General features: G+C 37.3%; 3 protein-coding genes across 4 annotated transcripts; all 3 read left to right on the forward strand.

Annotated features, from left to right (window-relative positions):
* The first annotated feature begins 1,134 nt into the window (after positions 1 to 1,134).
* Positions 1,135 to 2,269, forward strand: LOC147293852 (large ribosomal subunit protein uL18-like). The gene has a single exon (XM_086231475.1). The coding sequence runs from the start codon at positions 1,190 to 1,192 to the stop codon at positions 2,087 to 2,089; it is 900 nt and encodes a 299-aa protein (XP_086087601.1). The 5' UTR covers positions 1,135 to 1,189; the 3' UTR covers positions 2,090 to 2,269.
* Positions 2,270 to 5,619: 3,350 nt separating this feature from the next.
* LOC147293853 (actin-depolymerizing factor-like) lies at positions 5,620 to 7,902 on the forward strand. The gene is made up of 3 exons (XM_086230755.1): positions 5,620 to 5,778; positions 6,520 to 6,785; positions 7,496 to 7,902. The coding sequence occupies exons 1-3, from the start codon at positions 5,764 to 5,766 to the stop codon at positions 7,644 to 7,646; spliced, it is 432 nt and encodes a 143-aa protein (XP_086086881.1). The 5' UTR covers positions 5,620 to 5,763; the 3' UTR covers positions 7,647 to 7,902.
* A 2,320-nt stretch (positions 7,903 to 10,222) lies between these two features.
* On the forward strand, positions 10,223 to 14,847 carry CRY2 (cryptochrome 2). 2 transcript variants are annotated; one of them, XM_086231942.1, is made up of 5 exons: positions 10,223 to 10,734; positions 11,466 to 11,687; positions 11,788 to 12,494; positions 12,660 to 13,332; positions 14,302 to 14,847. In XM_086231942.1, the coding sequence occupies exons 1-5, from the start codon at positions 10,425 to 10,427 to the stop codon at positions 14,313 to 14,315; spliced, it is 1,926 nt and encodes a 641-aa protein (XP_086088068.1). In that variant the 5' UTR covers positions 10,223 to 10,424; the 3' UTR covers positions 14,316 to 14,847. The 2 variants fall into 2 exon arrangements, with proteins under 2 accessions (XP_086088068.1, XP_086088067.1); XM_086231941.1 differs by having other exon boundaries at positions 10,224 to 10,734; positions 14,299 to 14,847.
* The last annotated feature ends 9,430 nt before the right edge of the window (positions 14,848 to 24,277 follow it).

Below are 24,277 nucleotides of genomic sequence, written 5' to 3' on the forward strand. Positions count from 1 at the left end.
TTAGAGCAATAATTGGTGCCTCTAATAAGGGCTTTAGGTCAGTACTTGAAGGTTTGCTACTTAAGGTCTTGACTTTTGAGGCTTAAAATTGGGCCCAAATTTCAGGTTATTAGGGCTTGGGACTTAGCATCCTAGGTTGGACTGGATTTGTAAGAATGGATAGAATTGACAAACCTCACTTCTAATTCTCAAAATGCCCATTCCATTATTTTGGAGATGTTGATGTAGTTTGAGAATTAAATCCTAATTCTCACCGTCACGGCGTACAAGCAATAATTCGATGAAAGATAAATAACAAACACAGCCAAGAAAACAGAAAATAATAAACCAACAAGCACACACAATCACACCGAGATTTGTTACGAGGTTCGGCAAAATTCCTGCCTACGTCCCCGGGAGAGATCTCCGTTCTTTACTATGAGAATAATAAGTATTAAGATTACAATTGGACTAAATCACATAACCCAATCTCCAAATCCCTTGTACACCCTTTCACAAAGTGTTTCCCAAAACCCTAGATCTCTCACCCAAGATTAATTACCTAATCTTGATCTCACCAATTCTAGATTGTGTGCCTCCCAAGAATCCTAAGGACTTGCTCACTCTAATCTGATTCTCTCACGTTTTTCTAAGCCCCTAAGGTCCTATTTATAACCATAGGCCTTATAGTACAATCCTAGATAAAGTAGGAAGAAAGTTAACTTTGAGTAGAAAATAAGTTTCCTTTATACACAAGGAAAACCTCAAAACTTGCCCAAAATGAAGTCCAAAACGCACCAGGAATTAATAACCTTCCAACACCTATTTGGACTCCTAACTTCATCCTAGAATACCATGGAAATCCCCCATGAACCAGGAAATCTTCAAATGCGAGCCAAATTAACAACAGGAGAATGGGTTGCTCATTGCCAAACTATATATAAAAACCCAATAATATAGATTCCAATGAAATTAAGCCCATTTGTTTTTTGTTCCAAACTTTTTTCCAACCAGCCAAATGTTAGGTATGGCCCTTCAATTAGGTCATCTTATGCTAGGCCCAATCTTGTTTGTGAATAGCTTTGTTATGGGCCTTGAGCTCGATTCCACAAAAACAAAACTATATATAAGCACTCTTCACTCATTCTGCTAGAAACCCTAGCGTTTTCCTCTCATTTCTCTTAGCCGCAGATCTTGAGCTTATTCTGCAATGGTGTTCGTCAAGTCCCAGAAATCCAGGGCCTACTTCAAGCGGTTCCAGGTCAAGTACCGCCGTAGGCGAGAGGGCAAGACCGACTACCGAGCCCGAATCCGCCTCATCAACCAGGACAAGAACAAGTACAACACCCCCAAGTACCGTTTCGTCGTCCGCTTCACCAACAAAGACATCGTCGCCCAAATCCTCTCCGCCACCATCACCGGCGACATAGTCCTCGCCGCCGCCTACGCCCACGAGCTCCCCCGCTACGGCCTCCACGTGGGTCTCACCAACTACGCCGCCGCCTACTGCACCGGACTTCTCTTGGCTCGCCGAGTCCTCAAGATGCTGGAGATGGACTCTGAGTACGAGGGCAATGTCGAGGCCTCCGGTGAGGACTTCTCTGTTGAGCCGGGTGAGACCCGAAGGCCTTTCCGGGCTCTTCTCGATGTGGGTCTGATCAAAACGACCACTGGGAACCGCGTTTTCGGAGCTCTCAAAGGGGCTTTGGATGGCGGGCTCGATGTGCCTCACAGCGAGAAGAGGTTTGCTGGGTTTTCCAAGGATAACAAGCAGCTTGATTCTGAGGTCCACAGGAAGTACATCTACGGTGGACATGTTGCTGCTTATATGGGGACTTTGATGGAGGATGAGCCAGAGAAGTACCAGACCCATTTCAGTGAGTACATCAAGAAGGGGATTGAGGCTGATGGGATTGAGGAGATGTACAAGAAAGTTCATGCTGCGATCCGAGCTGACCCAACGATTCAGAAGACTGAGAAGGAGAAGCCCAAGGAGCACAAGAGGTTCAACCTCAAGAAGCTCACTTATGAGGAGAGGAAGGCCAAGTTGGTTGAGAGGTTGAATGCTTTCAACTCTGCTGCTCAAGATGATGATGATGAGGATTATTAGGGAATGGGTGAGCAGTGGGCTCGTCTGAGCTTTAGTTGTTTCTTTTTTATCTGCCTAGATAGCTTCTTAATTTCTTTATTTTACTCTAAGATGAATTTCTTTTTGTATTTGACTATTTTCTTAAGTTGGGTGTTTTTGCTGTTTGAGATACTATCTAGAAATGCAGTTCAAGTTTTGTTATTGTTGTTATTCAAGTTTTGATATTGCAAATGTCCATGGATTAACACTTCAAGACAGTCACAGTGATGATATAATTCTCTAGATTAGTACACAAATGATGAATTACATCTTAAAGCTCTGTGCATGCTTCAAACACAACATAACCATTCTAAAGGAACTTTAGTCGGGCTTTAAAAAGCTGAAGTTTAATATAGACACAATTTCTTGGATTGAATTACAGCCAAGATTTTCATTGCAAATCCTCCCGTAGAGGCTATCTCAAGCTCAAACCAGAATCAACTTACTTCATCAAAATCTGGTTTACAAGAAGGCCTGAATGATTTCTTATCCCTCTCTGCTGTTCTTCCCTTTGGTTTCCCTCTGATATGTAGACAAGTTGCATGGTTGCCAAACCCTCCCTCAATTCCTGATATCTCTTCCTTAAGGAACCAAATCCAATTAAAGTGACTGTTCTGTCAGCTAAGCTTTAAATTGGGTTATCACAACCTCTTCAGAAATAAGGTTCAAGTCAATTGTTTGATGCTTCCTCTCTAAAAAGAGTTTTGTTAAGTTAATTTTGCATATGGATGATGCTGAGCGCTCAAACACAATCTCCAGAGAGGGAATGCAATATGCACTGGCTGAAGTTGGACACTCAACCCATGAGTTTCACCCTTGCTCTTCTAATCTACCTCTTCATGTAATTAACCATTTGTATCAATTTGAACAGTGGAGACACGGGTGTTTTAGATGTAGGTTGTAGTAGTACTGCATCTGTAATTCTGTATTTAGTCAATCAATTGCTAGGTAATCTCTTTTTTTTGGTAATGGAAAGGGGCGGTTACTGCGTAACACTCTCAACTAAGGTAGGACAGCATGTACGACCATTGTACATTGTTAACCCCACTTGTGAAGAAATAAAACAAAAGTTATATCCCAGACAAGTCAGTAATAAATGAAAGGGAAGAACAAAAAATCGCCTTAGCAGGAAATAGTGCTAAAATTAACGTATAAAAAAGCCATTCTCTTGTGACTTGTGAGTCTGTGACATGGTAAAGAAAATTTTTCATGGGACGACACATTGGACATATAAGACCGTCCTATGGAAGGTTTCCTCGGAATGACCCTATTGTAAATTAACAAGTAATATCAATTAGCTTGAGTTAATTAAGGGATTACTAAGCTTTAGACTTTGAGGGCTTGTTTAGTTCAAGTTTTAGAGGCCTGAAAATAAGAAATCAATTTCATTCCCACGTTTGGTAAGTACAGGAAATCAATTTTTGGCTCAAGGGAATCTGATGCCCTTATTGGGAGAAAAATGAAACTCTTGCTCCAATTTGAGTTTTGTTTTCCCCCTGATTTGGAAAACATTTATTGCTTCTTTTTGGACAAAACTAACCCTGCTATTATTTCAAAATAAATAATAGATGAAGGTATAATTAGAAAACTAACACTTTTCATTTCTAATTCTTAGTTTATTTTCTCAAGATTACCAAACACAGAAAAGAGAATTTCACATTCTCTTCCCCCTAGAAAATGCAAAGAAATTGATTTCCTAAGAAATCAATTTCGTGAACCAAACGGGCCATCAGTGGACTATTTTGGTAGGTAATTATGGCATGGGCTTGTCTATGTGTTTAATAGGCTTTAGAGTGTCAAATGAGCTTTTTTTTTTGGGTAATTAACTTGGGCCTGTTTGAGCGTGGGTGTTTGGTACCCTCAAGTGTCTATCCCGGTACATTCCAAACCACAACTTATTAGTAAACTGCAAAGATACACTTATAGCGGAAGTTATTCTGACCACCCTCTATTGCTGAGTTGACCACTCAAATATATTTTGGACAAATTTTTTCTATTTTACCCTTTCTTATAAAAAATTATGGAATCACTCAAATCCATTCGGCAACATGCTACCGAAATATACTAAGGAGTTCAGCAGCTTACTGCCGAATATAATGACAATGTTCGGCAGAATACTGTCGAATGCCTTTTTTATTTTCATTCAGTGGTTGCTTATTGAAAACTCCGCCAATGTTCGACAGTTAGGTGCCGAATAACTACAAACATTTTGACAGACAAGTGTCGAATGACTTGATAAATAAAATTGAAATTTTTTATTTTAAGGGTAAAATTAAAATTTAAAAATAAGGTGGTCGACTCAGCAATTTAGGATGGTCGAAATAGCTTAGGCCTACACTTATGCCCTACAACTTGGCATGTAATGACTTGAATATAATTTCAGTCCAAAAATAAAGACTTGAATATAATCATTTTTATAAGTTTAGCTTTACTTGGGCCTTATGATTAAATTGTAGGCTAATAGTAATAAAAAGTCATTTGTACAAAATTTAATTGTTGGATGTAACTAAGTAATATTTACAATAGCTGATCAATTGACAATCATTTAGTTTTGCCTTGAACTCAAAACTGGATTTGTTCGAATAGTTTCTTCCATGTCGGACCGTTTGATTCTTGAGAAGTTGAGAGTTATGTTTCAACTTTATATGAAAACAAACATTACCCAATATGATATTTTAACAAAAGAGGTTAAATGGTGAGAGGGAGATTCAAAGTTTAACCTTAAATATAAAGACAAATTTGTAACATGTAAAAAAGAAAAAAACATGTATATTATACAATGGATGATGGTCCACAAAGATTCCTATATAAATCTAACATAAATATGGTTGTTAATTAGATCAGTAATGAACAATCCCAAAATCTAATACGACTAAAAGTTTCTTTTAGATAAACTTATTTAAGAGATTTACTGTGCAGCTCATTTGTATGTTGTTTGAAAATCAAATTCTCTACCTCTTAGGTATATATTTAAGAATCATCCTTCAAAAAATTAAATAAATAAAAAATTATTAAGACATAAAAAATAAATAGATAATACAATATTTGCGATAAATACTGAAATTACCCTAGTTTCTTGTGGACAATGTTAGATAACCATATGTCCCAAAAGCTTAAACTGTTTTGGAATGGGCAACCAATGTATATCAAGCTAACACCCTCTCTTACATACAGTCTCGACTTACACGGGTGAGACCAGACAAATACTTATAAACATAAAATCAACATAATTGGAGAATAGCTTAGAATTTTTTACAAACCTGACTTTGATACCATATTAAATAATTTCTGAACCCCAAAAACTTAAAACTTCATAAACATATACTAAAACATAAACAATTTAGATCATCAGAAATTCCTCTTTAAAACATGACAGGGGGCCAGGGGGGTCATTGTCCCTTGTTTGGAAAAAAGAATAAAAATACACTTGGAGTCTTGGACTGAGACTGAGATATACACATATCCATATACGACGCGCCTTTTAGCCTTTCCCCCTCAAAACGCGAATCTTTTTCCTTTCCCCCTTCCTTTTTGCTCTTCTTTTTCTTTTCTTTTCTCAGTGGCTGCCTATTTTCCTTCTTTCTTCTCCATACACTCTTTCTCTTCCTCTATCTCTAAAAACCATTTCTCTCGCCCTCTTTGCGACCACAACAGCTATGGCTTTCAGAGGAGTAAGTTCCGCCCATTACTTGTTCAGATCTGTTTTCTTTTTTCTCTTTTGGGTTTATGAATTCGTACCCATGCTCCCTTTTAGTGCCATGAAGCTCTGATTACTGGGTTTGTTGATTATGAATCTATAACTGGGTTTGTTCCTTTTTGGTGCACTTAATGTTGGTCAATTATCGATTCACTTACACTTAACGTCACTTGTTAGTAATCTGCTTATTGCAAACCTTTTATTTTATTATTATTATTATTTTTAATTTCGGGTTCTTTGTTGAAAGCTTAAACTCTTAATTTATGTGATTCCTTTCATTGCATGTTATGGGACTTGGACTTTGAATTGAAAAATTGGATTATCATTGAAGTTTTTCATTTGGTTGCATCGTATGCCTGTGGTTTTGGCCTTTTGGAAGTGATCATTGGGCTCTGTTGACTCCAAATGTTAAAAATGAAATTCAATATCCACACAATTGGAATTACAAATTTTAAATTTTGTTATGCTCCATGAAATTTCAAACTTTGTTATGCATGTGTGATTTCAAATGGTAACTTTCAAGTTTGGGAAGGCTAAGCTAAGCATTATGCATGTTCGATTTAAGCTTGTATAGTGGCCTGGTGCTTGTTCTACTTGCACGGTTTTGTTAAATGATCTTTCGAAGTGCAATTTGATTTTGTTATGCTCTCCAAAAATGACAACTGGTTGTTAATGTTGGTTGGAGCAAGTATTTAACACTTGGTTTTCATTTTAGGGAAATGCTTCGTCTGGCATGGGTGTTGCTGAGCACTGCAAAAGCACGTTCTTGGAACTGCAGAGGAAGAAGGCTTTTCGCTATGTGATTTTTAAAATTGATGAGAAGAAAAAAGAGGTTGTTGTCGAAAAGACTGGAGGTCCGGCTGAAAGCTATGATGATTTCACCTCTTCATTGCCTGAGAGTGATTGCCGATATGCAATTTATGACTTTGATTTTGTCACTTCAGAGAATTGCCAAAAGAGCAAGATCTTTTTCATTGCATGGTTAGTTCTTTTGGAATTATCAATTTAAAGTTACTGGTTCTGATTCAAACTGCGGGTGCAATTCTTCCAATCAAGCTAATTGATGTTAGTGACGTTTCTTTTGGTTATATGTGTAATTCGAGATGATGATGTTTATTTAATGAAATCATGGGATGCCATACTTCTATTCCTCATTTTTAGAGGGGAAAGTGCTAATGAAAAGTATAAAAATGAGTTTCATTTCCCACTTGCTTTATTGCTAAAGCACTTGGAGAGGACCCTTTTCGTGTTGGTTTATTCTAGGTTTTTTAGAGTTTGATTTGTTTTTAAATTGGTAATAAATAAGGATTCATGTAGCCAAGCACAATTCTTGTTCTTTTGGGATCAATAAAGGCTCTTTAGGGTTGAGTTCAGTTTAATTGTTTGGTGCTGTTAAGGGTCGTCTCAAGGATTGATTCTCCACTCTGTCCATAATCATAGTCCACTTGGTTTGTCTGAAACTTGAAAAAAAAATATGTATCTTGTTGATCATTTTGAGTCACTGTGTGATCTCCATGTGAAGAATGGAGAGGAAAGATGTTTTCTGTTAGTGTATGTAACATCCAAAGATATGTTGTGCATGGTTGTGTTTTCCTTATTTTCTGCACAACACTATTTTTCTCTCCCATTTGAGTTGCTTTGCCATTTCAATTTTGGTTGTGAACTTGTGATACCAATGCTTCTTTTTCCAGGTCACCTTCTGTGTCACGGATCCGTGCCAAGATGCTCTATGCAACATCAAAGGACAGGTTCAGGAGGGAGCTGGATGGCATCCATTATGAGATCCAGGCAACTGACCCAACCGAGATGGACCTTGAAGTCCTTAGGGACCGTGCACACTGAGCACTTGTTTTAAACAAGCACCTAGGCTTCTTTCCTGGTTTCTGAATATGTGCATTATATGTTACTGGCAAAAATTAGGTATAGTTTAATACATTTAATAATCAGCACGTGGGAAGGCTGATTAGGGGGGGCCCCTGGCCCCTGGCCACTGGAATTTGGGCTTCCTTATACCATGATGCTTCTCAGGTGAAATTGGGTATGGTTATGGATAATGATAATATGACTCCTCTTTATATAGATATTCATATTCCATCTAGTATGTGTCTCCTTGCATTGCATTTACAACTTACCAGGGTAGTGCATTTTGAGTTTACTAAAAGCTAGATGGATTGGTTATGGATTTGATCACTAGGAATTTTTGGCTTTAACGTAGATGCCTCCATTCGTGATAGTTGAAGGGACCCATTTGCTGCAAAATAAAAATGCCTTCTGGTCTTGTTCAATGTAGTGCTCTTAATTAATCAATTTACCATTCAAAATTTGATTTTGATAAGATTATTGGACCAGAGTCAACTTGGTGCAAAATCAGTCACCTAAGAGTGGTCAGTAGCATGAATCTGAATGGTAGATGGCCCCATGTTTTCTACCTTATGCGTTGTGATGGTAGTTTAGTTTAGTTCTTTCATGGTCTCTTGTCATGTAGTTAAATCATGCTCAAGCCTCACACTATGTGGTTAAGAAATTTGGGGGGTTGAAATTGTGGCATAAGGTTGGACTTCACGCATTCAAACCTATCCAATGACCGATCCAAAACGTGCATTTTTACGGTTAGGTAACAATAAAGCTTGAATAAATGATAAACCAAAAAATTTGTAGATTTGTTTTGGTGTCTCTAACATTACTCGGATTCAAATGGTAACTTGCTAAATGGATGAAAACATCAGTGAATCTATATGTTAGAATGAGGCCTGAGAAGTATGGTCTAACATTAGGTATGGGTGGTCATGCCACATCGAATTAAGATGTCTTATTCATGTAGGCCATTCTCTAGTAGATGAAGATTTACCAATGTGGTTAGCATGCAAGTGAAACAGGACAAAACAAAATAACGATTGATGGATAGCGCCTGTTTCTTGTTCCTTCACTACTTGATTCGGACTTGTGAGGCCCAAATTGCACAAAAATAAAGATGTATATCAAAACCTAAAGTCTCTCTTAATTTAGAAGCAGAACCAAGATTAAAGTGGGGAAGTTTGGCAAAGCTCTAACGTGTGCTGTTGTCTTTGAAAAACAACAGTTCGGCTGCACTTGCAAGTTGCAATTCTGAGAGACTGAGTCACTGAGGTTAAGGTAAAGACTATTTGATGCTGTAGTGGCGTGTTAAAGGGAGGCCTTATCTCTTTTAACATTGTGGGGTTCACAAGAAGACAAGATGTGCCCTCCACCATAATCACCATCACTATCTCCTCCACGTGATGTTGCATAAATGGGATAATCAAACACTCACATAAAGTCATTTCTCTGTTATCTTCCAAAAAAGTCATTTCCTTCATTCACTTTGTTTAACATTTACTTATTTATTTATGTACTATTTTTTTCCCATGTCCAGGAAAGGTGGGAAAAGCACACATGATCATATATAATTATAGAATTACATATTGTTTGGGGTGATTGCAAATTGGGTATTTGAGATCCTCTGGATAGGCCACTAAAACAGGGTTGGGTATTTGATAAATCCCTCTTGTATATTTCTGCTCTTTTTAAGTATTGTCTTTCTGAAATATTATAGACTTTAGTTTTAACGCGGATAACATTCTTTATTGCGTATTATTAAGTACTATTTGTGTTTTAGTCACATGAAATCTGATCTTCTATTGCATGTGGAATTGTGTTCAAGGACACAAGTTGCACCAAAATTCATGAACTATTTCTGAATCTCCTTGAGCAAGTGTTAGCCACCTGGGGTTGCACAAGTCTTTATGTTGTCAACTTGTCATTGGTGTGAGAGTACATTTTGTGCTGTTCAAGAGTTTTGGTTGATAATGGGTGGGTTTTCACTTCTCAGTTAGTGGGGAAGGCTCAACTAGTCTAGAGGTAGGTTGGAACTATTAAATATCTTGTCAAATTGACACTTTAATTTCTGTACTTTCATAAAACTTTTACTTTGGTGATTTGGTCCTATTTATTTAATTTTAATATGATAAAAATTAAATTAAAATCTTTAATCTCATTTAAATTAATGATAAAAAATTTGATATGCATTGCACCGAGCGATATTTTAGACATATTACTCCAGGATACTTATATAAACTCATATCCATCTTTATATCCAATCAATAAAAAAAAAAATAATAAGTTTTAATATCAAACTGAATATTAAATAATAAATAAGGACTTAAATATGCATCTAGATAGATTAAAAAATTCAAAATATTATTTTCACACATGCTTTGATGCTTATACATTGAATTTTTCGTCCACTTTAAATAATATTAATTATTTAAATTTAATTACTATTATATAAAAAATACAGAATTAAAATTTTAAAAAATAAGAGTACAAGATCAAAGTAAAAATTTTGTAAAAGTAAAAGACGAAAATTGACATTTTTGGCCAAATAGACTTCCTGATAGGCTAGCGTTTCTGTGTGTCCTGTTTAGCTGGAGAGTGTGCAGTTTAGACTGTTTAGTAGTTTTTCCAACCTGTACTATGTATGAAGCCTGTCGGTTGCTTTTTGGGTATTTTAGATTTAGCACCAATGAATCTGATTGCTGGGATTTTGAGAGTTTTATAGAACTTGATGCTGAAATTTGATCCTGAAGAAACTGAATTACTGTAATGGGTAGCAATAGGACCATAGTTTGGTTTAGAAGGGACCTCAGGATTGAGGATAATCCTGCCTTAGCTGCTGCTGCTAGGGATGGTTTGGTCTTTCCTGTTTATATATGGTGCCCCGAAGGGGAAGGAGAGTTTTACCCAGGTCGAGTTTCGAGGTGGTGGCTGAAACAATCTCTTGCTCACTTGCAACAGTCCCTGAAATCCCTTGGGGCTGAACTTGTGCTAATCAGAGCCCAAAGCACTCTTGCTGCTCTCTTGGAGTGCATTGAAGCCACTGGAGCCACAAAAGTAGTATTCAACCATCTTTATGGTATGTTCTGGAGCCTCTTCTCACAGTGTAACTTCGATTTTATTTCTTTTGTGATACTTTATTTAGTGATTCTCTCAACATATTTGTCTGTGTCTCCATGCCCCTCTGTGTGTGTGTGTGTGAGAGAGAGAGAGAGAGAGAGAGAGAGAGAGAGAGAGAGAGAGAGAGAGAGAGAGAGATCCATCATCCAGGAACACTAAATATTCAATAAGAAATCTCAATCCCTCTTTGGATGTCTATAGTTGTTGTTTTGTGTTTTATGCTTGTGGAATCATCTTTAATTCTTTGCCCTGAGCAGTTGTAACTGCTGAGTTACCGTTGATCCCAAAATCCCAAAATCTTTAATTCTTTAATGTATATCAAGCTTAATATAAAACACTCTGTTAACACACACTGCCAGTAATGATTATTATTTTCAGCTTGTGTTTCTCTGTTATTAAAATGAAGGTTTCTCTTCTACTCTCTTTGATATCTCACAAATGACACTCGCGAAATGGGGTTAAGATCTTGTTATCTTACAATCTAAGGCACATGTCACAAATCAAATTGAAAACCATTTTATTTAGTTAGAGATCAGCTCTAATAGAGCCGGAGGGGAAAGCCCTTCTCTGTTATGCTTGCTAAGTTTGTTGATGCTTCTTGCAGAGTTAGTTCAAAGTGTTTCCTTTTTTCTCTCTCTTTTTTCTTTGTTTATTTCAATTTGTATATAGTGCTGATTTTTTCCTTCCCAGATCCTGTTTCACTTGTCTCTGATCACAACATCAAAGGAAAGCTGGTGGAGCTAGGCATTTCTGTGCAAAGCTACAATGCAGATTTGTTGTATGAGCCATGGGAAGTATATGATGCAAGAGGAGAAGCTTTTACAACCTTTGAGGCATACTGGGATAAGTGCTTACACATGCAAAGGGAACTTGCTGCACTTCTTCCTCCATGGAAATTGGTGCCAGCAACAGGTACATTTCGACTTCCTGAGATCTTTGTTGTGTGTGTGTTTGCAGGCCAAGAGATAAATAAAGAAGAGGAATTTATTTCATTTATGTGTATTATTGACAGGAACAATAGCAAAATGCTTAATTGAGGAATTGGGTCTGGAAAATGAAACAGAAAAGTCTAGCAATGCCCTCTTAGGAAGAGCGTGGTCTCCAGGTTGGAGCAATGCTGATAAGCTTCTGACTGAATTTTTTGAGGTGCACCTGCTTGAGTATTCAAAGAACAGGAAAAAGCTTGGGGGAAACTCCACATCACTTTTGTCCCCATATCTTCATTTTGGAGAAGTGAGTGTGAGGAAAGTTTTCCAATTAGCTCGAATGAAGCAGATACTGTGGGCTAAAGAAGGGAACTCTGTAGGGCAAGAGAGTGTGACTCTTTTTCTGAGGGCCATCGGGCTTAGAGAATACTCACGGTATCTTTGTTTTAACTTCCCATTCACTCATGAGAGACCACTGCTGAGAAACTTGAAATTTTTTCCTTGGCAACCTGACCAGGCCAATTTTAAGGCTTGGAGACAAGGACGGACTGGCTACCCTTTGGTTGATGCAGGAATGAGAGAGCTGTGGGCAACTGGGTGGATACACAACAAAATAAGAGTGATCGTTTCAAGTTTCGCTGTGAAAGTTTTGCTTCTTCCTTGGAGATGGGGAATGAAGTATTTCTGGGACACACTTATGGATGCCGACTTGGAAAGTGATATCCTTGGTTGGCAGTACATCTCAGGGAGCTTACCAGATGGCCATGAGCTTGAGCGTTTGGACAGTCCAGAGGTAAGTATTTTCTCCGTAATTTCAAAAATAAATAAAAATATAAGATAATCTAGTGCAGCTTCATGAATACCTGAACTAAAACACAAGAATTTTATTAAAGAACATAATTTTATTTCACTCCATTCCTTTTTAATTTTTCTGAAAATTTTTCTGAAAATTTTTCAGGTTCAAGGCTCCAAATTTGACCCTAATGGTGAATATGTAAGGCAATGGTTGCCAGAGTTAGCGCGCTTGCCAACTGAATGGATCCATCATCCTTGGGATGCACCTGATAATGTGCTTAGAGTTTCAGGAGTAGAGTTAGGATTTAATTATCCAAAGCCTATCATCGAGATAGATTTGGCTAGAGAACGTTTGACCAAGGCCATATTCAAGATGTGGGAAATGGAAGCAGCTTCAAGGGATGCAAACTCAGATGCCACAGATGAAGTTGTTGATAACTCTGATTATACTGAAAATTTGCCCATCCCAAAGGTGATCTTAAACAAAAACACTCCTTGTCCTACTTACTCATCTAATGATCAGAAGGTACCTACAAGTCAAAATTCCAAGAGTAATCAGTTGAACAGGAAGAGATCCAAGTGCATGCAAGAAGAAAGGCCACTCCCAGAAAATTTGCACAATCCTAATGAAGCTGGGACCTCGAGAACAAATGAAGACTTGGGCTCTACAGCTGAATCTTCATTGTCTAAGAGGCAGACAACCAGCTCAAATTCATTTTCTGTTCCACAGTCATGTTCCACCTCAAATGGGATCCCCTTTCTGGAGAGTGAATCATCTGACCTGAAGCAGTCATGGCAAGAACAGATTGACATGGAACAGAGTTTGAGCAAAGATGGTAAGTAATTAAAGTTTTTCTTAGAATCTAATTTCATTCAAATCTTTGGTTATGAATTCATCGAAAGGTATAATTTCTGCTGTTTTGGTTTCCTGCCCAGTATGATAATCAATCAATCTAAAAGTTCAAATCTTCATCTTTGGTCTGGTTATTAGGACAGATGTAGCATGAACTTTAGGTGCTGCACTCACCATCAGTAAATTACCTTTAAAAACAATATTGAACCCCTAATCTGGTTTAGTATACCAGAAGGTAAGGTACTCTTTATGGAGGTATGTGACGATCCTTGGTTGGTAATGTCAGATTGCCCATTGCTTCTTCAGAAAAATTAATTAAGTGTCTCTTGCATACTAAACACAAAGAGGTGTGGTTTAGCTGAATTCCCATCTTGTAGTCGGTATTCACTGGAACAGCCTCTTGTAAAGTCATTCTCAGAGAGAGCAGGAGTACATATTGAACAATATTAGTGTTGATTTAATTTGGTAAACTGTTTCTAGTTCATTCTATTAAATGGATTTCTTCTGCTCTGCAAATGGCTTGAAATTGTACTGTCATTAACTCCTTTCATGTTTCCATTGGTCTCCTCCCTTCTGGTATTGATGGCCATTGAGTAGACCAATTGAATTGTGAATCTGGCTTTCTAAAACATGTCTCCAAATATTGAAAACGAAAACAAAAGAAGTCCTGGTTCATGAGATCCACCAAAAGTAAATAGAAGTGCTGTTAGATCAAACTTGTATTACTAAAATTGTGACATTAACATACTATTGTGCCTCCCCAGAAAAAAAAAAAAAAAATAGAGATAGAGTTGTGTATGTATTTAGCCGGGTGGACTCAGAATCAGAGAATTTCTCTCCATAATTCTACTGTTCAATGATTATAATGTTGGTTCTGTTTCAGTATTTCCCTTGAATTTCATTGTTTGTACTGCACAATTTACATAACTTCAAACTTCTGTGGGAATAGGAGCTATGGGAGACTGATGCCTCTAATTCAGAACTCAATGGTGACTGTATTGTTCATCAAGAAAGAGGAGAAGCATGATGTGAGTAATGCATGGTACAATTGTCCTTTTGGTCTGACTATAACTTTCAGTGTACTCCATAGTTAGGTAAATGATTGCTGGCTGATGATCAGATGTCCATTTTTCCTTCATAATGGTAGATATAGAGATTGAAGACTGACAGTTAAGAACAGGCTTGAAACAGACAATTTGCCAACTTTGTCCATGCATGTTGTGCATGTTGATATGTGTATTTATAGAGCTATATACTGTAATAAAGTGAAGGATGCATCAGGCATGTTAATAAGGATTTGGCATGGCAGAGTAAAATCTATGGTCGATTTTTGAAGAATCACATACCAGCAGCAAATTTGCTGAGATTCCCCTTTTTATATTTCTTCCTTGCATATGTAATATTCGCTACCTTCCTTGCATGTACCAAGTGTGCCTCAGTGCCATTTGCATGGCTACTCAAAGCCAATAAAAGACATGGAAAGTTATCATTTTTTCCATCATAATGCATGTTATGCTGTTTATGTAGATATTAGAAAGTATTCTCTTGTGATACTAATCTACACGATTCAGGTGGATTCTTGATGGTAAAATGTGTGATTTAAATCAACATTCTAACAACGTTAACATAACATGTGATCAGATATTTTGGTAAGCGAACATTATGTAACCTATAGATATCAATGGACAATTTTATTATATAACTAATGTAACTAGATGCAGTCATTAGTTACTTCTTGAATAGGGGAACTAAGAAAAGGGTCTATTTGTCACATATAGTTTAGAAACACAAGCTAATTGACATATCTTCTCTAAGTTTTTGTTTGGGTAAGAAGTAGAATCCTCTCACAGCCCACATCCTCAGTTATAAGGGAAACTTTGGATCTGTGTGATTATCTACAAACCACATATATCAAGTAATTAATTTAAGTGTTTTTACATTGAATTTACAGCATGCTTATACTTACTTTTTGTTACTGAACTGCTCATGCACGTATCTTTTCTAAGTTGTTGAAGCTAATGATGCCCCAGCGATAGAATATTATAATTGTACAACTTCTCTTGTTGGGATTGGACAAAGCCGCTTGTCACCAAATTAATATAATTAACAATAAAGCATTATTGTATAATTAATTAAGTAAACCGCCGCAGAGACATGCATGCACACATATATTATCCTAACGACTCATACCTAACTGACCTAATAGAGCATGCATGTCGTAATGGTTCAGTTTTGGATATCATATACTAAGATGGTATGAATATGGCCCATAATTAGGTCCAACTAGATATAGATTCGTACAGATGTAGACTATGCATGTAGTGCAGTTGTATGGCTCACCATCAAAAATCAAACTACGTATTTATGTGATTTGTCTTAGCTTTTCATTTCACTAGCTAGATTGGATTCCACTAACTAGCTTTTTACTACAAACTGAAAAATTTAGTATATTCTTTGGTAATTGATAAGTAAACAACTCAATGGAAAGAAAAACCATGAACTTTAATTCAAATGGCATGGAATGAGTGAGACATCCAAATTTCTAAATCCTATATAGAGAAATATTAAGTACAGTATGATCATGTCACAACTCATTGATATACGTGAACTCTACAACAATAAGAAAAAATTCACTGCTACATCTATATATATCCTATCCTAAATTCAAGAGGTGTATACACCCATACAAACAATTTTTACTCTGAACTCATATGTATTTGTTGGAAATTTCATATTAATATATATAATTTAATATGAATAAGAAAATTGCAATGATCTCATTTCAAAGGAAAGGGTATGTTTCCTTTGAATAACATACGTAAAAGATGCCAATTGCATCACTTGGTGAAGAGACATTATTGCATACCTAATCCACATGTATGAGAAATGTATTGTTTGTAAATGTTGTGATTGTTAAATTTAAAAGGTACAATTTAACATGTGTAACTTTTCTTAAGTGACACTTTGTCTTTTATATAAAGACCATAAGGTCATTGTCATTATATCTTGAGTCTTGTACCCTTTCTCCATGTTAAGAGTGTTTCTAGTACACTTTCCTTGTTTTTTTTATAGAGTCAATTTCTAGTGAGAGTTCAAACACTATCTTGGTTCGCTGGAGTCTTGTGATTTGAAGTGCTACTATCACAAGAACGTGGTCGTTGTATCCTGGAAGACGAGCGCCGATTGACCGTAGCATTAGTGGGCGGGCGTAATTCGTCTTGAGAACATAGTGTCAAACACTAGCCTCGACCAAATTTGGAGGTTCTTCTTTTTTTCTTGTTTTATTTTATTTCGATTGTGGTCTTAAGTTTGCATTAAATTTTATATTTAATGTGTACTATTTTATTATTAAATAAATATAGCAATTAAACCCAATTTTTCCAACAATCTCAAGACGAATTAAGGTTTGATTGCTATAATTGTTTGGTCCAACATACTTTAAGTTTGTGTTTTGTTGAGTGCTATCTTATATGTGAATGGTATTCACAATTTTGGAGCAAAACGTGTTACTCTCTGGCATGTTCACATGGCTTTATATATACCTAGTAATTGCACCAATGGTGGACCACCTGTGGGGTTTTCATCTCAATTGAAAAGGTTTTGTTTTCAAGAAATTTTTTCTTTTCAGAAAGCCATGACATATGATGTTAATTTGTTTATGTTTTATTATTTATTATATATGTTATAAACATGTGGTTCTAACATCAATGTTTTAATGGATAGATGCAGCAAATTATCTTGTGATGATAATGCATTTCAGATATATATATATATAAAGGGAAAATGTTAGCAAAAGGACTATAACTATATCCCTATTTCAGTTGAGGATCCCGTTTTCACTTTACTTCAATCAAGAACTATTATTTTTCAAGTGTTTCAATCAAAGATATTCTGTCAACTCCGTCAAATTTTCTGTTAAAACCTTCTCATATGAGGGTCACGTGACCAGTTTGCAGGGGCATTTATGTATTTTTTGTGCATTTAAAAAAAAACAAAGCTGGGAATTGAAACCTAGCCACACCGACCTCACCCCCAGCCACCACCGACCCACCTTCACTCCCCAGCCACCACCGTCGACTCCCCCTCCACTGGCCATCTCTTTTCCCCATCAGCCCAGCCCCGCCCATTTCCTCTTTCTCATACTCACTTTCTTTCTCATCTCTCTCTACATTTCCTCTATTTCTCTCTCATCGATCTCTCTCTGCCTCTCTTCTCTTTCTCGCACCCAGCCTTTGCACCATGCTGACCGGGCCCTCATCTTCCCCCACCTAACCTCGCCCCTTCCCCCACCACCTAGCTCGACCTTCTCTCATCTCTCTATCTTTCTCTCTCGCTTTCTCTCTCTTCGATCTGGACGGGACCAAGCTAGGTGGTGGGGTAAGGGCAGGGGCAGGGCTGGGAGAGGGAAGGGGGAAGGTCGGGCTAGGTGGTGAGGGGGAGGGGTAGGGCTGAGCTCAATTTAGCAATTAAACCCAATTTTTCCAACAGTATTTGCTGAGCTCAATTTACTCAACCTAAAAAATATATATTTTCCGATATTTAATAAAATTTAGGTTAGTATATATAATGAAACAATCTCAAAACACAATATATGACTCATGATTTTTTTTTTTTAATTAAGAGGAAAGAGAATCAAACTTTTTTTTTAGTTGGGGAAGTGGGGATAGGATTTGAATGCAGAGTAGACAATTTCATGGCCTTTTCAACTGGACTATCCAACAACTATAAGGAGAGTCGAAATTGGGAGTAAATAAAACAATTCTCTGACCTTTTTAACTGGGTTACTCCACCAACCGCACAATGAATCGTTGTTATGTTAGATGTAACAATTAATCCCATTTTGCTATAAGACAAATTAGGCCACTACTCAAAAATACATTGTATAATAAAAAATGAAACAAAAAATATCTTAGTCACAAGACTCACAACTCACAAACAATATTTTGCACTAATAATGGTGCATGCCACGCTGCATGCACACGTACTGTTTGTTTTAGTGACATATGACATTAGTATATAAATTGTAATGGGTTATGGGATTAATGGACGTATGCAAACAAGGCCCATGAAATTGGAGTCTCTGTTGGCATTTGTTATTTTGTTTATAGTGTATGTGTGGTACAAGTATACTGTGTGTGTCGCCATCATACCTAACACAATATAGTGATTTGGATCTGCTTACGAATCTAAATAAAAATGATCCTTTCGCAACAACATTTTTCTGCGTTTCTTTTTTTTTTATTTAGAAGGGAAAAATGGAAGTTAAAACTTTTAACCTGTTGAACATTTAAAAAGATAATACTTAATAATTTTTAAACCATATTAACTCATCATTGCATTTTTTTTTAATAATCTGATTGTTAATAACAGGTTGTTCTACTGTAACGAGAGTTGTGTGCTTAGCTTAAAAAATAATTGTAAGCAAAAGAATAATGCATTCATGACAATTTTTAAGTGTAAGTGTTGAATATTAATACCAAATGGAATAACCCATTAATCATAAATACATAAAGTAGAAACGATGTTGTCCATTTAAAGGTCTCATAGTGGATATTGGATCATCATCATGGACCATTTAAAGAGAGGGACATTCAGATCGAATTCACAGCTCTCTCACATAGCTAGCACAATTAATTTGCAATTATTGTCCTTGTATTGTACTGCACCTTACATTGTCGGACTTGACTCCGTAGCATAACATATCTCTGGATTCAAGCACCTCAAGATTTCATGTGTACCTTTTGCTTCCTCCAAAGGTCACTTGAAGTTGAATCCTAATCCTCACATTTGTACATTTTTTAATTTTGTGAGTCTATTTTGTCCCATTGCCCATACTTTGAAAAAGGTTTTACTAATTTCACGTTCAATTACTATCATCACTTTAATGTCTTAATGCAAGTTATTAATAACTTTCAAGAAATAGAAAATAAGCTGTATATGGGTGGTCCAATTTGAAGAGTCATAAAATTTGTCACACTGCATCCAAGTTCGATCCATCCTCTTTTAAATAATAATAATAAAAAAAATAGAAAGGCATAATTTACCCATATAAAAACCAACAAAAATTAATAATAATTACTATAAAGTCATTGTTAATCCAAGAGAAAAAAGTCACTAATAACTTTTCCAGAGTTGATCATAAATGTGTCAAATTTTGGAAAAAAAAAAAGAGTGTTGCTATTTGCACATATTTTTTTTTGCACACCCCACTAACTTATTTTGTAAAATTACTTAACTAACACAAAGCGAGATTACCTCCAACCACAACCAAAACACACCTCACCTGTGACCCCACCTCTATCCCAAAATTGCCGACACCCACCTTCCGCCGTCAACTCGCCTTTATCGCCGCCATGCATCCTCTCTCCACTATAGCCATTGGAAGTTAGAGGCATACCCTAACCTAAAATTTTTGAATTTGAATGTAAATCTAATGCTTTCTTATTTAATTTCAATTGGTTATTCCATCCCAATACCTTTTTCGTCTGTTTACGATGATTTGGAGTAAGATTTTTTAGAGTGCAAGAGTGAATTTTCTGGTTATTCATTTTCGGATTCGTAGGTCGTTCGACACTAGTCTGCTGAACATTTCGGTTTCGTTCAGTAGTAAGCTGTCGAACCTTTAAGTTTCGTGCGGTAGTAAGTTGCCAAACGAAACTGAAAGGTTCGACAGCTTACCACCGAATAAAACATAAATGTTCGGTAGTAAGCTACCGAACGAAACCGAAATGTTCAATAGGCCAGTGCTGAACAACCTGCAAAACCCTATAACCCAAACCCGAAATTTCAATCTTGAAACTCAGAAAACTCGCACTCATAATTATCTCAAACAGAAAAAAATAGGTCTTGGGATAGATTAACCAATTTAAATTTGATAAAAAAGCCTAGATTTTCATATGAATCAAAATAATTTAGCTTAAGGCATACCTATGGGTTGACAACAATGGCTATGGTGTTGTAGTAAGGTGGTGAGACCACCAACGGTGGATTGACGGTGGCGAGTTGACGAGGACTTCGACGGCTCGAGTTGACGGCGACTTCGACGGTTGGAGTTGATAGCGGTGGTGACGGTTCTGATGACGATGTTGGTATACAGGGGTGTGTTCTTGGCTAGGATCGGGTGGGCGTGAGGTTGGGGGTGAGGGTGTGTATTATCTGAAAGGGTTGAGTGGGTGTGTATTGTTTAAATTGATTGAGTGGGGTGTGTAAGAGAAATTTAGTAAGATTAATGAGAAAAACAGTTTTTAGATAGAGACCGGGGGTGTTTTAAAATTTATAAGAAAATCCTTTTAGAACATAATAATTTATAAAAAAATATTTTTAATTCATAATAAAGTCCTTTTAATTTATAAGAAAATCATTTTAATTTATAATAAAGTCCTTCTCCGATTTAAAGGGTATTTACCCCTATTTTAAGGGTATTTCCTCTCCTAGAGTGTAGAGTGAGCTTTGTAGAGGGTGCGGAGCCCAAAATATTGGAGTTAAAATCTAACATAAAGCCTTCAAGAAAAGAAAAATAAAATGACTTAATTAAAAATCCTAAATCACTACTGGTCTTAGTTTAAGAAAGACTCATAAAATGGACTGAACTCTAAGTCTCCATTTTTTATATTCTGTTGCATGAAAATTGCATACATGAAAACACATGTAAGATATTTGTTGCCTTACAAATATATTTATTCTGTGGGCACGTAAGATATTTTTTGCCTTACAAATATATGTTGGATCACAATGAATTAATATTATAACCTTTAAGGAAAATATTATTTTTGTACGAAATTTCTCTGTCAAAATTGTTTTATATATAAATTGATGTGTTTTTGCATATGAGATAGCATGTCGTATATACTTAGCTAGCTAGCTTGGTGGTTTATCAGATTTTAAAACGCTGAACTTTGGTAAAATATAATCTATTTAATCCAATCTTAATCTGATTTTGGATAAGAATCTAATCTAACTTAACTGAAACGTACTGTATTAGATTGAGATGATGATTAGCTTGTTATGAAGTAAAAAATCAAAACAGAAAAATGGACATCAAAATAAGATACAATTACAAAAATGTACACGTTGAATAACCAAACATTTGATAAAAAAAAAAATAAAGAATTGAAAAAATAGTATCGTAAATATGATAAGTCATAATTAAACATTAAAAAGATTTATTTATCTTTTACATTTTCCATTTTTATTTTATATTTGAAGATATCTGTCACGATTCACAAGGGAGTCATGTTTTCTTCTTTTTAATGAGCACAATGAAGTCATGTTATGGGATTTAAACATCAAAACATTTTACTATTGTGTCTAGAAGTTAATTGTTCGAGTGTGGATTGCATTAATTTTTAGAATTCTTCATTTATCAATTTTTTGCTGTTTAATGAATGGGTTAATTACAAATATATACCTCAATTATACATCACTTGTCAACTGGATACCTCATGTTCCAAAACTTTCATTCGGGTACATCAACTTCAATATTTCGTCAACTTAGTACCTCCATTACTTTGATCGTTAGAAGGACTGTTAACTGTCTATGTAGCGCTGACGTGGCACAAGCGGACCTACCACTAAACGTTGACTTGTCTTTTAAAAAAGCCACGTGAACAAAAATTAATAAAAAAATCAATAAAACCCTTAAAATTATATAAAATTGAAAAAAAAAAAAAAAAAAAAACCGAAGCCAGGCCCGGCCTCACCTCCCCACCTAGCCCCCTCATTCCCCCTTCCTACCCCACCCTTCCCCCACCCAGGCCACCCCCTCCACATCCCCCGTCCTTCCCCCCCAAACCCAGGCCACACCTTCCCCCCGCCACCCTACCCCACCCCACCCCGACCAGACCCGACCCACCTTTCTCCTCTCACTTTCTCTTTCTCTTTCTCTCTGCCTCCCCTCCCTTCTGCAACACCTCCTTCTTCCACCAATCCCCGCCCCTCCCTCTGCCACCCAGCCCCAGCCAGCTCCATCGCACCCCCTACCCCAGCTCGCCCCTATCCTGCCCAACCCATCCTCTTCCTCTTCCTCTTCCTCTTCCCCGACACCCCTCACCCCCAATTTGCACGAACACTTGCACATAGTGCTCCACCGAACCTCTCTATGTCATTTCCTACCAAAAAAAAAACTCATTTTACAAACACAAACCCAAACCCAAATTAACATTAAAAGTTCACAAAAATGAAAATGAAATCCTACTTTGATGAGAATGGGGAAGTTGTTCTTGGCAAGCGTCTGACCCATCAGTTGAACAAGCCTTCGATGTCGTCCCAGTGGCTGAGGTCGTAGACCCGGCTCACAACGTCGGAGACGGCCCAGTCCTTCTGGAAACGCTCGGTTTGGACCCTTAAACGGTGGCGTTTGGGGATGTCTTGTTTGCCGAGGCCGCGGACTCGGGTGGAGACGTGGTGAGTGCCCTGGTCGTAGTCGACGGAGACCTGTTTCTTCTTCTCTTGGAAGGCTGAGGTGGAGGACTCGTTGTTCGGGTTTGAGGGTGAGGGGCGAGGGAGGTGGAGGGGGTGGCCTGGGTTTGGTGGGGAGGGGCGAGGGAGGTGGAGGGGGTGGCCTGGGTTTGGGGGGGAAGGGCGGGGGAGGTGGGGGGGGGTGGCCTGGGTTTGGGGGGGAGGGGCGAGGGAGGTGGAGGGGGTGGGCCAGTGGGGTTGGGTTTGGGGGGGAAGGCCGGGGGAGGTGGGGGGGTGGCCTGGGTTTGGGGGGGAGGGGCGGGGAAGGTGGAGGGGGTGGCCTGGATGGGGGAAGGGTGGGGGAGGAAGGGGAGGGAGAGTGCTAGGTGGGGGTTGGCTTTTTTTTTTTTTTTTTTTTTTTCAATTTTATATAATTTTAATGGTTTTTTTATTTATTTATTAATTTTTGTATATATAGCCTTTTTTTAAAGACAGGTCAACGTTTAGTGGTGGGTCCACGTATGCCACATCAGCGCCACGTAGGTATTTAACAGTTTTTCTAACGGTCAGACTAACAGAGGTACTAAGTTGACGAAATATTGAAGTTGAGGTACCCGAATGAGAGTTTTTGAATCAGAGGTACCCAGTTGATAAGTGATGTATAGTTGAGGTATATATATATGAAATTAACCCTTAATGAATTAAGTATTGGAATCTTGAAATTTCAATGATCGAAGGAGGGCATTTACCTCATACCTAACATCAAAAGTTTGAATCCCTTCTTCCCTATTGATGATTTTATGAGTGAACTACATACCAATGGATCAAAGAAAATACTTTTATAAAGAACAATTATATATATTTTTATATAGAATTATTTTCCACTTGGATTATGAACGCGCCTTGATTTCTATATTAAACCAATGTGAAATGCCTTCTATATTAATCTGCTATTTGCACTGTTTCACTGACCACGTACGTACCATATTTGTTAGTATGAATATTGTGCACCATTATGTCTAGATACACGTAAAAAATTCGGCCCCCACTATACCAAAAAAAAAAAAAAAAAACTCGAGTAAAAAATAGCAGTGGGAAAATGTCGTAGAAAAAGAAAAACAGAAAACTGTTTGCCAGTTGTGATTTGGTCATTGAATTTATAATTTTATAAATAAATAAATAAAAAAACAGAAAAGTGATCCACGAAGTTTCGGTTTGTGCCCGGGACACCAAACAAAACTCGTTTGTGTACGACAGGACTTTCAAATCCGAGTCCACTTACTAGAAAGGACAGCACTAGTACGGAGATCACGTTCTCCTTTACCTCTGGTAACAAGGGCATTGTCGTAATTCAACCACCCCCTGGACGTTGATTCACTTCGAATCTCCAGCCGTTAGATTCGATACGTCACACGTGGAGCGCGCGCACTGGTTGATTCCGTTGGACCCCGAATATTCTCCTATAACATTCCGGAAATCCGGTTATTAAAAGCCACCCAAACCAACCAAACCTTCCTTTGACTCCGAAAATC

The sequence above is a fragment of the Dryas octopetala genome, chromosome 2, assembly GCF_963921425.1.
Source record: "Dryas octopetala chromosome 2, drDryOcto1.1, whole genome shotgun sequence".
Taxonomy (NCBI): Eukaryota; Viridiplantae; Streptophyta; class Magnoliopsida; order Rosales; family Rosaceae; genus Dryas; species Dryas octopetala.

What these genes read in the sequence shown, in the direction of transcription:
- LOC147293852 (XM_086231475.1), top strand. Translation starts at nt 1,190, where the DNA reads ATGGTGTTCGTCAAGTCCCAGAAATCCAGGGCCTACTTCAAGCGGTTC.
- LOC147293853 (XM_086230755.1), top strand. An exon ending in AAGATCTTTTTCATTGCATG is followed by an intron (nt 6,786 to 7,495) that starts GTTAGTTCTTTT and finishes TTCTTTTTCCAG; the next exon opens with GTCACCTTCTGTGTCACGGA.
- CRY2 (XM_086231941.1), top strand. Translation starts at nt 10,425, where the DNA reads ATGGGTAGCAATAGGACCATAGTTTGGTTTAGAAGGGACCTCAGGATT. An exon ending in GAAATTGGTGCCAGCAACAG is followed by an intron (nt 11,688 to 11,787) that starts GTACATTTCGAC and finishes TATTATTGACAG; the next exon opens with GAACAATAGCAAAATGCTTA. An exon ending in AGCGTTTGGACAGTCCAGAG is followed by an intron (nt 12,495 to 12,659) that starts GTAAGTATTTTC and finishes AAAATTTTTCAG; the next exon opens with GTTCAAGGCTCCAAATTTGA.